Source organism: Palaemon carinicauda, chromosome 41 (assembly GCF_036898095.1).
Source record: "Palaemon carinicauda isolate YSFRI2023 chromosome 41, ASM3689809v2, whole genome shotgun sequence".
NCBI classification, from domain to species: Eukaryota; Metazoa; Arthropoda; class Malacostraca; order Decapoda; family Palaemonidae; genus Palaemon; species Palaemon carinicauda.
Genome location: NC_090765.1, coordinates 3,418,820 through 3,431,672, shown reverse-complemented (window position 1 = coordinate 3,431,672; position 12,853 = coordinate 3,418,820). Strand labels below are relative to the sequence as shown.

Sequence of the window (12,853 nt, the reverse complement as noted above, 5' to 3'; positions counted from 1 at the left end):
TCAAAGCTAATTATGCGAATTTCCTGACCACTTTCAAGGGATTTCTGCGCAGCATTCCTCCAAAGACTTTGCGAAATCCAAATTTCAAAATAGGCAATAGAGGATTACCTTCAGCATAACTATTTGAAAGTTTTGCTAAAAGACGTAAACAAACTTTAGATAACGTGGGAGTTATGGAAATTTGGCATTAATTGGCTGGACTAGAGCTACCCACAAGCGCATTTACCTAATGGATTAAAATTACCAATTCTCCAACAAGTCCAAAAAGAATCTCTTTGCGCTAACTTGCGGAAAACATTAGACAACTTAGGAAGTAAAAGATCAGGAGTCTTTATAAAAAAAAGGAAAAATACTATTTGGGTCTACACCTCCATAAGCATCAGGTCCATCAGGAGTGTTTTAATTTCTCGGGACCGAAAACGTAAACTATATATATATATATATATATATATATATATATATATATATATATATATATATATATATATATATATATATATGTATATATAACGGATTTTGAACGAAGCGAAAAATCTATTTTTGGGTGAGATGGCCATGTCGTCCTGATGGAAATTCCTATAGGGTAGCTTCCTAGGGTATATTACAACTACGGCGATATTCCCAGAGAATTTACCTTAAGGTACCCAGAATTCTAACTCCTGGAGCGAATATCCCTAATGAAAGGGATATCGCGACATTTCAGAGGACGTATTCTTGACACGCCACATGGCAATCTGCACCCCAAACAGAGATTACGTATCGAGGGGTCAATTGGCAAGAAACGACAACGGGAAAGAAAAAGGGGGAGCCGCTCCCAAGGCTCCCTCTTCTCCAGTTTCGTAAGCGTGCCTGGCGCCATCTGTATTCCTTGTAGCGTACACGAGGTGCTACAGATACTGTATGTAGGGAGGGGTCCTACAGCCCTTTCATAGAAAGGGAAGGGCGGGTCCATCAGGACGACATGGCCATCTCACCCAAAAATAGATTTTTCGCTTCGCTCAAAATCCGTTTTTTGGGCTCAAGCCATGTCGTCCTGATGGAAGTATACCAGAGCATTACTGTATCTGTGGATTCTCAGAACGTGCCGTACTCCCCGGAGGTAATTTTTCCCGGTTGACTAGACCTAGAGACCTAAGATGTTATCGTTATACATCTTTTCAACTAACCATAAACCATGTTAGAGCTTCCTGCCCCCTACAGGGAAGAGTCCTACTAGACTCTGGAAAAGTCTCGAAGAGTACATATACCTATGTATGAATACCAGGCAAGCTAATATAGTGGTCTCACCCTATATTAAGTAAAGCATAGTTTGTAAAGAACCACTGCGTCAATATGAAATATCGACCAGTTCTCCGCACAATACTTGTATTGGACAAAGGTTTATATCCGCATAGGAGGAAACTTGTAAAACCGCCACCATCCCCTTCTGGGACGGAGTCCTCCCGATAAGGGAAAGCATAAACCAATGCAACATAGCTTGCATACAGGAACAATCTATCAGAATTATCCTAGATAAATATACATAGAATGAATGCTCAATTATATCAATAAATTGACACAGGTGAAGGAGACGCAAGGTTCTCAAGAACAAGTTTATTGATAGACAATGAACAGACAGTTTAACAACAATTCTATATATATATATATATATATATATATATATATATATATATATATATATATATATATATATATATATATATATATATATATATATAAGAAGAGGATAACCAAAACTTTAAGCATAAGTCTGATAGTAAACAGAAACTTGTTTATCTGAAAGAAAAACATTAGTGCCACTTTTAACATACCGAGGTATGAAGGTCAGAAAAGTCTGTATTACTAATCAGTTACATTAGCGTTAGAAACGCTCGGCACACATGTCTGCACTTATGCTAGGTTCACCTTTGGAAGTGGAACAGTTAACGTGGGCACCTCAGTGCCCTCACTTAGTTTGTAGCACAGAATGTAACTACACACTCACCCTGGAATTAATTGTCTCAATTAAAACCACTGTTCCTCGCTGAGTTAAACAGCAGGGTTAACGACGCAACCCACTGCTACCACAGAACTCTTTAGTTGCTCCACTTGCTTCGCATAGTGGCGAAAGAACACTCTGGAAGACTTCCAGCCAGTGTATGAACGAAGATGTTGAAAATCCATACAATTAAGGAAATTTAAGGATGAAGCAACTTTCCTCGGATCGTGACCTGCGGGTGTACTGTCAGGATCCGCTCTGCGAATAAAATATGCGATTTTCGCCCTGAGTTGCTTCAGTGATAAATTTGAGCCTGATGTTTCTCCCCTGAATAGTTGACCACCCTAGAAGTCTGAAGTTCTATGAAGATAGACCTTAGGCATTCTACTGGACATAGAGATGCATCTCCTTTCAGAGGGCAGATTCTCCAGGGACCCCACCTGTTGGTGGGTAACTCATTCTTGGTGAGAAACAAAGGATCCGGAAACAGGTTCAGTTCTCCCCCATCCGGGAACTGAACACGACCTTCCTCTCTCGAGAGGGCTACACTCTCACTAACCCTGGCCCCGGACGCGAGTGGAAATAGGAAAATAACTTTTTGGGTCAAATCCATTAACGCACCCTCCTCATTGCTCCACAGAGAAGCGAAATGAAGAACTTTGTCTAAAGACCATGAAATGGGCTTTGGAGGTGCTGAAGGTCTGAGCCTAGCGCAGGCTTTCAGAACTTTATTGCCTTCTAATAGATTTGCACTTATTTTCCCCTAGGAAGTGTATGCTGGCTTCCGAAATCCCGAAACGCTTTCTCACCGCTAGGGAGAGAAAATCATGAGCTGCAGGATCCGGGTTTTCTGTAATGAAGCGCAGACAGAAGACTTCTGGACTCGCTGGGTCAGAACTGGATCTTGTAGCGGTAGAAACTTCAGTCGTAGTTCCAATGCCAGGGGGAACCACACGCTGTTCGACCACTTGTGGGTCACTATTGCCGCTACCCCCTTGAAGGATCTCAGTTGTTGAGGACCCTCAACAGAAGGTTGTGAGGAGGGAACAGATAAATTCTGGACCATCTGTTTCAGTCGAGGGACATCGCGTCCACTGCTTCCGCTAAGGGGTCCTCGTACGGGGACACGTACAGGGGCAACTTCTTGTTGTCTTTCGTCGCAAAGAGGTCTATCTGCAGTTCTGGGACTTGTTCAGAATGAAGGAGAATGATCCTGCGTCTTAGGACCATTCCGACTCTATCGGTGTGAACCTGGATAGAGCGTCCGCTGTCACATTGCGGACTCCTTGAAGGTGAACTGCCGACAGGTACCACTTCTTCTTTTCCGCCAATCGGAAGATGGCCAACATCACCTGGTTGAGAGGTGGTGACCTCGATCATTGTCGATTCAAGCATCTCACAACTACCTCGCTGTCCATCACCAACCTTATGTGGATCGAGTGACGCGGGGAGACTTTCTTTAAGGTAAGGAGCACTGCCATAGCTTCTAGAAAGTTTATGTGAAAGGTCTTGAATATCTTGGACCAAGTCCCCTGGACTTTTTTCCGATGAGAATGACCTCCCCGTCCCTCCTTCGAGGCGTCTGAGTGAATCGTCACCGACGGGGGAGGTGGCTGAAGAAGAACCGACTTCTTTAGATGTCTGGCTTGGGACCAAGGCCTGAGAAGAGTACGTAGCCGAAGCGGAACTGGTCTTCTCAGATCTCTTCGCGCGTTTGATGCATAACTTCTCCAAACTCCGGTTGCATCCTTTAGCTGTGCTCTTAGCACTGGGTCTGTCACCGAAGCAAACTGGAGCAAACCCTCTCCTGTTCGCGTCTTGATATCCTTTCGGAATCTAGAAGTCTCCTGACAGAACCCGCTATCTCCTTCCTTTTCTTTGCCGGGATGGAGAAACGGTGTGACATCAAGTCCCAGTGGATTCCCAGCCACTGGAACTTTTGAAATGGAGAAAGTTGAGACTTTTTTCTGTTGATCTTGAAGCCTAGATACTCTAGGAACTGGATCACTTGACTGGAAGCTTGCTAGCATTCTGTCTCGGATGCTGCCCACACCAGCCAGTCGTCCAGGTAGGCTACTACCTGAATTCCCTTTAGGCCTAATTGTTTGAGAGCTACGCTCGCAAGCTTCGTGAAAATCCTTGGGGCTATATTTAGCCCGAATGGCATGGCTCTGAACGCGTATAGTCTTCGTTGTAGCTTGAACCCTAGGTAGGGGGAGAGTCGACGGTTGATTGGAACGTGCCAATAGGCGTCTGACAAGTCTGTGGAGACGGAATATGCCCTCTTGGGCAGTAAGGTCCTTATGTGTTGCAGTGTTAGCATCTTGAATTTGCAATTCACTATGAACTTGTTGAGTGGCGACAAGTCCAGAATGACTCTGAGCTTTTCCGAGTCTTTCTTAGGAACACAAAACAGCCTCCCTTGGAATTTGATGGACTTCACCCTTCGGATCACATTTTTCTCCAACAGTTCTTGAACGTACTCCTCCAGAACGGGGGTGGAGTGTTGGAAAAAACCGAGGGCACGGGGGTGGAGTGCTGTACCAGCTCCAGCCCAGTCTGTTCTTGAGTAGGCTGTGGGCCCAGGGATCGAAGGTCCACCGATCCCAAAAATTCTGAAGTCTCCCTCCTACCGGCATCATCTCACTTGGACTGCCGTCCTGAGGTCTTGCCTCCCCGACCGCGACCACCCCTGAATCCCCTTCCCCTTGAGGGGCGCCTAGACGAGCCTCTGGCTGCTCCTCTAGGCTTTGCTCGAAAGGGAGTAGACTGCCCTTCGAACATTGGGGTGAACACCGTGGACTGTGTCGACACGGGCTGGGGTACCCACTGGAAAGTGGTCGGGGTTTGTGCCACCATCTGGGGCACTGAAGGCATCGGCAACTGCTGTTGCTGTTACTGTTCAACTGGCTTGGCTGGCCGAGATGGTCGCCTAGGCCTTTTAGTCTTCCTCTTCGGTTGGGGACCCTCATCCGGGGAAGACTTTCTCTTGATAGACAGGCCCCACTTTTGGAGAAGATTTCTATTCTCCGTGGCGGCCTTATCCACAACTTCTTTGACCAATTCGCTAGGGAAAAGGTCTTTGCCCCAAATGTTGGAGGAGATTAGTTTCCTTGGTTCGTGCCTCACCGTAGCCGAGGTGAACACGAACTCCCTACAAGCTCTCCTCGCCCTGACGAAGCTGTAAAGATCCTTCGTCACTGTGGCCAGATGAATCTTGGCCTCTACCATGAACATTTCTTGGACCTTGGGGTCACTTGCCATCGTCTTAAGAGTGGTCTGAAGAGACATTGAGGCAGCCAGTCTTTCTTTTGTCTCGAGTTCTCTCCGCAAAAGAAAGTCAGACAGCTTAGGGAGGTTTTCGCCGAACTGACGTCCAGCAATATCAGCCTCCAACTTCCCGACTGAGAAGGTAAGATGGACGTCCTTCCAGTCCTTGTGGTCCATGGGTATGGCCAGCGACAAGGGTTTACACTCCTCCAGGGAGGGGCAAGGCTTGCCAGCCTTGACTGCTTTTAATACAGCCGCAAACCCTTTCTGCAAAAAGGGGAAGGCTCTAGCAGGAGAGGACACAAAGGAAGGGAGCTTCTTACTCAATGCAGTAACTTTTGAGTTTGTGAAGCCCCTCTCTTTCATCGAAGATGAAAGCAAAGCTTGAGACTTAGCATGGTCCATCACTATGACCTCCTTCGGCTCTGTCTCCTCATTTGAAGCTGGTTCCTTCCTCAACCGGACATAACAGTCCGGATATGACCCTTTGCTGGGCCAGAATTCCACTTCCTCAAGGGGAACTGAACCCAGCTTATCCGACATGACGATCTTTCCAGTCGTCATCGGCATGTGCTCAGCATATCTCCACGGGTTAGCATCTGAGCACAAGGGAAGGTCTTTCACATTGAGCCTTTTCTGGGGCCCACGTGATGCTGCAAGCTTCTGCATCTGCAGTTCCATTGCAGCCGCCTTCTCCATATTCTCCTTCTGCATTTGTTGGATCATTCCAACAATGGAGGAGAGGGCCTGTCCCAGCTCTACTGGGACAGCGGACGATGTTGAGGGAATAGGTTCCGGGATCAGAACCGGAGCAGCCGACACCTCGTTGGCTTCTTCCTCTACGATGTCTGGGGCTTGATCTTCATCCTGGCCTCCTGCCAGGAGGTCTTCCTCCAGACGCTCGGACACGTCTGACATCCTGTCGTCCAACTGGATGTCTTGCGCGGCGACCGCCACTTCAGCATCCACCTGGATCTGAACTAGGGGGATCTCCTCTTGAGGCTGGGGAATCACTACATCAGCTGATGCCCTAGGGGAAAGGTAAGCCCTCATCTTCTCACTTGGAAGATAAGGTCCAGAGGTGTTCTTCTGGAAGCCCCTTACCCAGGTGCGAAGCTTCCCCCTTGCTATATCCCTTGATTCCGCTGTCCGAGGGGAATCAAAAGCTTTAGTAATCAGGTTAGAGCACACGGTACATACCTGGGGGTCCCAATACCGGAGCTCACCTTTGGAGACAGCGCATGCTGCGTGCCTCCTACATAATCCATGTCCGCAGAGGTTCTTACTGCGGACGTTGCAGAAAGCACTTCCGCACTTCGGACGTACCTCCTGCAAAGAGAAGAAAATTTAAATGAGAATCAAGTGAACTAGGTATCACTGGATATGCAGAGTTTAGCATAACAATTCAGAAAGGAAAGACACACACTTGTGTTTCCTTCACAACCAAATGTTGCAGCCTTCCAGATAATAAAATCGAATGGTTAATCTCCTCTAGAATAACCAATGCAAAGTTTCTAGAGGAAACAGGTGGAGCTCACACCTAAGCAATGATTTTAAAATCCTGGATAATAGACAAGAAAGAACTCGCTTTCTTATCTGTAAGGCAACAGCAAAGGGCTGTGCAAGACAACACAAAAGTGTTAGAACACACAGTGCTATACCAACACTTACACTATAGTTTTCCTCTTACAGTATATGTTATACTGAAGAATACTGGTACAGTATAGAAGGTTATGTGCCGGCCGGCCGGCACACACCATAACTAGCTTTAAAGTATACTACTTAACAGCTATAAGGTGGCAGAACGCTGGTTCAAATGCATGTGCTGGCCGGCAGTAACTGCCGGCCGGCAACAGCCAATGTCGGCTACACAAGGTAGCACCCGGCTGCCGGCCACTGCTCCTAGCGATCGGCAGACAAGGGCTGACATTAGCCGGCCGGCAAAGGTAAACAACCGATGCCGGCCAGCAGCAAAAGAACCAGAGGACTACGACTGCCCGGCTGCCGGCCTCATAGGCCGGCAGCCGGGTCGGGTACAGCACTAGAAGAAAACAGAATGGATGCCGGGATAAGAGCGTAAACTACCTCCAAGCCCGGCAATCCGAAAGAGTGCATATAAGGAAGGGGAGAATCTAATTCAGGCTTCCTGACCAATGCCGTCTGGCTCTACAGGCAGGCATGGAAGAGGGACCAAGGGAGGACCGGGCAGCACTCAAAGCAGAAGACCCTTGCCGGCCGGCAGACTCTGCCGGCCGGCAAGGGACTGAGTCAGTTCCACATCCTAACCTATCCTAGGTCCAGATGTAGAATGACGTACAGTACTGTAATGGCTAGGCCATTACAGAGATAGAGGGGGAAGGGACAAAAGAGGGTCCTACCAACCTTGCTTTAGTGAAGGATCACCCGCAGCCAAGAAAACTCATCTTAGCCTAAGGGAGATCCAAGGAGGGAGGCCAGCAATACTTGCCAGCTCCCAAAGAACCAAAGCAAGGAAGGTGTTGCTACTCCCAGGGAAAGGATCTTATCCTCCCACCGAGAACAGCAACAAGGACTAGTCTGCTAGATCACAAAAGAAGGAATCATCTCGTACAGAAACCTTCGGTAGTGACCTAAGGAGGCTAAGCCTCCTATGTCTGTGTCAGGCCAGCGAGGGAGACTCTACCCCAAGCCAGACAAACACAGACTCAGACTAAAAATTCTGTTGTTCTGTCCCTCTCTGAAACCAGACTTACTGGAACAGAAAGGTACAGTAACAAACCAGTATAGTTTTATCGAAAGTTAATTCAGATAAACCACTTAGGGATAAGCCCAAGGCTTAAACAGAGGGAAAGGGATTGCATACCTTCTCCGAAGAAAAGAAAGCAACCGGGGAGTATGAGAAAGTATACTAATGCTCCATAAGCAACTTAGCCTAGGCACCAAGAGAATCGATTACCTAAATCACCGAAACTCACTCGTATACTATCTTGGAAATATTCAACATAATCTTAAATGTATAAAAAACAGCCTAAAGCTTCAATAAAATTTTAATACACTCGGAAAAACCAAAATCATGCAGGAAGTACTAGGACCAAACGACTAGGCTACATGGCCTAGCGTAGGCCAGAGTTGGCGAATACTTCGCCAAAATGATACTAAACCACGAAAGGAAATCCTATGTAACGCTAAATAGCTAAAATTTATTAAAGCAAAACAACCGGGAATGTCGCTCTGGCTAACTAAAACTCATACCTAGCGAGCGACAGCGTCCATGATGCCTCCGGTAGGCAACGGCTCTTGTAACAAAGATTAAAACTATTAATCACATAAAAATTTACCAAGAGCCCACATTTATACATAAAAGAAATGTTACTCAACTTATCAGAGGCCGACGAAGTTGGAGAAGCCATGAAAAACTGAATAAATCCAAGATTTGCGAAAAAACAGCGAGTTGTTAAGCTACGCAAAAAGGAATACAGATGGTGCCAGGATTGGCGCCAGGCACGCTTACGAAACTGGAGAAGAGGGAGCCTTGGGAGCGGCTCCCCCTTTTTCTTTCTCGTTTTCGTTTTCTTGCCAATTGACCCCTTGATGTGTTATCTCTGTTTAGGGTGCAGATTGCCATGTGGCGTGTCAAGAATACGTCCTCTGATATGTCGCGATATCCCTTTCATTAGGGATATTCGCTCCAGGAGTTAGAATTCTGGGTACCTTAAGGTAAATTCTCTGGGAATATCGCCGTAGTTGTAATATACCCTAGGAAGCTACCCTATAGGAACTTCCATCAGGACGACATGGCTTGAGCCCAAATATATATATATATATATATATATATATATATATATATATATATATATATATATATATATATATATATATATATATATATATATATATATATATATATATATATATAGACATTGTCGATAGATGTACGTATCATCATCATCATCATCATCATCATCATCCATAACTAGTCAACTGCAAGACAAAGGCCCCATTCATGTCCTTCCACTTGCGTCTGTTTATGGTCTTTCTATGCTAATCCACACCCACAAACTTTCTTAGATCGCCAATACATCGTTTTTTCTTCAAACCCTTGATTTTTTTGCAATATATTGGGACCCATTCTGATATCATTAATGCCCATCTGTTATCTGACATTCTCATTATATGTGCTACACATGTCCATTTCTTTTTCTGACATTTTGCTAGAATATCCTGTGCTTTAGCTCGCTCTCGTATCCATGTTGCTATTTTTCTATCTTTTGGGGTAATTCCCATCATTATTCTTTCCATAGCTCTTTGGGTTATAACTAACTATATTCTAAGGCTTTAGTAAGACTCCTAAGTTTCTGATGCATAAGTTAATACCGATAGTACCATCAGATTAAAAAATTTTCTTTTAAGAGAAAGTTTCATTTTACATTTCATAATCTCATTTTGTTTACCAAAAGTTCTCCATCCCATGCTTATTCTTCTTTTAGTTTTGGTCTCATATTCTGGGGAAACACTGTCTGTCCTAGATACGTATATTCATTAACAATATCTAGAGGTTCATTCATAATCCTTATTTGTTGCCTCTAACAGGATCAAAAGCTTTTTATAGTCCATCAATGTCATACATAGTGATTTGTCATACTCAGTTGTTTTTTCCATTTGCTGGTTATTTGGTCAGTTGTTGAATATCCGCTTCTAAATCCTGCCTGCTCTCTTGATTGATTAAATTCTATCTGTAGACCCAATATGATCTTTGTAAATATTTCATATATTACTGAGACTTATTGGGGGGTAATTTTTCAGGTCTTTTGTGTTTCCCTTTTTGTGAATTATTATAAAGATAAAAAGTTTTTCCAATCTGTGGGTATAGAGATTTTTTGCGGACATTTCGTGTAAAGTTCAGCGAGTTTTACTACCACCAAATCTCCTCCATCTATTAATAATTAAATGAATTGTTAGGCCATCCTCTCTTGCTATTCAAGCTCTTTTCATGCCTTTTAATGCTTTCTTTACTTCTCCTATTACGTTTGGTACCAGCTGAGATGTGTTATTTCTATTGGCAAAGTTATTTCCTATATCCCTATTGCATAGCTATGTTTAGAAATCCTCTGCAATTTTCATGACTCCATCTCTTTTATTGATAATACTTCTATTTTCATGCTTTAAAGCCAACACATATAGGCGCCTCGTTCCAAGTCTTTATTTCATCTATTTGATGCTTCTTCCTTTCTTTAGCGTTTCCTCGATCTTTGTTTAATTGTATTTACAAAAGTCTTGTGGTTTTAGTTTGTTTATTTTTTTGGATAGTTCGGCTAATTCTATATCGTCTCTATTGAATTTTAGTATCACACCATTCTTCAATAATTGTCTGCTCTTGGTAGTGAAGTCTTGGGATACGCAGTTACAAGGAGAAAGTCATTATATCAAATGATACGTGGGGTACTATAAAAATTAGACAAAGACAGAAATTGATTGTTGAAAGTTTTCGGGGAAGTGATGAAAATTACAAGGTAGAGCATGCTAAGCATTACAGTATTGGTAGTGAAGTCAAAAGAAAAGCCAGGAATAACTGGAGAGAATATTTAGACAGTAAAGCAGATGAAGCTGACAAAGCTATGAAATCAGGGAGTGTCTATGATACAAGAATCGCTTATAGAATTATTAATGAAATCTGGGGCAAAGAAGAAGAAGCATACTGTATACCTATCAAAAAGAGAAAGGGATCTGTTATAATAACAGAAGATGAAGAAAGACAACGGTGGACGGAACACTTTAGTGAGGTTATAAATAGGAGATATGAAGGGAATAATTTGATTGATATACCTAACGCTGATGAAGACCTTGATGTGCCCATGAATGAATTTAGTGTGTTTGAAGTTGAAGCTATCATAAAAAACTCAAGAGATGGAAAACCCCTGGATACGATGGAATAACTGCCGAGACGATACTGGCTGAAAATGAAATCACCCCCAGAATACTTATGAAATTATTTTGTAGAAAAATAGGAGTGTTGGAGAAATAGCAGAAAAATACCTGACTGATTATGATAATAACAGAGGCATAACACTTACAGCAGTTGTCATGAAAATATATAGTATGCTTATTTTAAAGAGACTAGAGAGAAAGACTGATGAAAAGCTAAGAGATGAACAAGCAGGATTTTTAATAGGTAGAAGTTGCACAGACCAAATTTTCATTTTGAGACAAGTTCATAGCAATGCGTAGAATATAGAAATCCACTTTTGATGCTATTTGTGGACTATGAAAAAGCTTTTGATAGTGTGCACTAGCCAATTTTGTGGAGAGCCATGCCTTATTATGGAATTCCTCTTAAACATGTGGATTTGATTAAATCTCTTCATGAGCTCAGCAAGTGCAAAGTTAAGTTAATGGAATCCTATCAAATGAATTTCCAGTGAACAGCGGAGTGCTCCAAGGGAATGTGTTGTCACCTATGTTGTTTGTCCCCCTCTTTGATTTTTTAATGCGTAGAACAGTCGGAGATAGTGGAGAAGGATTGGACTGGATTGGTGATAGGAAATTAGCAGACCTAGAATATGCTGATGATGCTGTCCTTATTAGCAGATCACCACAGGATTTTCAATGCTAGAAGCGTAGGTACAAAGCCCAATCTGCAGAGAATTAATTTTCATTAGTCACCTCCTACATAAACAGTACAGCTTTTACCTCTAACTTCCGAAGCTTTTCTAATACTTCGGGCAACTTCTTTAGTTGGCGTTTCTAACTTCCTTAGTACCCTGTAGGCACTACGAAGGTGTCTTTGCAACATCCACCATGTCCATTGTTCCACCCATTTTCTAACCTAGCACTTTTACTTCGTTATTACATTCTTTCGTCTGTCTAGTTATCCAGTCCTGACTGAATGGTCTCCCCGCCCCAGTTTTTCAAATTCTATGAATCCATATATCTTAGAATAACAAAAGCTCGTTTATTATCATTTTGAGTACAGCCAGCCTTTTAATTTTGCTCCAAGCTTGCATACTTATGCAAAATAAAAATTATCTGTTTAAGGACTATAAAAAAGGGATTTAGAAGTTTGTATATTAAACATTTCCTATTTTTCTATCTATATCTAAATATCTGTAGATCAATTGACATTTTTTTTATTGAAATTAATGCATTACCTTTAGCTAGGAGGAAATGGAATTATGAGAAGTTAAAAGAACTTCCACGAGTATATAAAATCGAATTAGCTATTTTATTTTATTTTTCTTTCAAACTATTTTCATAAATGCTATCAACATTACAAAAATACAAAGTAGAAAACTAGAATTGTAAGGCCTTTCATGCTATTGGTTTTAAAGTTCATACGGTTTAACATTAAAGGTAGTTTCTCCTTTTTTTCCCATCATTTCTGACATCAAGAAAATTTAAAAGAAATGAAATAATACCTTTGAGTATGGCTAATATCTAAAACATCCTGAGGGAATTTTATAAAATCAAAATTTCAGACAATTTACTATCCCACAGGTGAAATTGCTTGGCTTCCTGAGGACAAAGAGGAAATGCAAGAACATCTCCCCAAGATCGTGAAGACTGTTACTCCTTTGCTAGAACACATGAAAGCTCTAATGATTACAATGGGAAGACTTGGTTTTATGGTAA

The 12,853-nt window shown here is 42.8% G+C and overlaps 1 protein-coding gene across 1 annotated transcript in view; it reads left to right on the top strand.

The window, feature by feature from the left end:
• Positions 1-12,853, top strand: part of LOC137632570 (uncharacterized) — a 261,407-nt gene that overhangs the window by 215,840 nt on the left and 32,714 nt on the right. Inside the window, exon 5 of the mRNA XM_068364586.1 lies at positions 12,719-12,849. Within this exon, the coding sequence (XP_068220687.1) occupies positions 12,719-12,849 (131 nt within the window). The remainder of the gene's footprint in view (positions 1-12,718; positions 12,850-12,853) is intronic.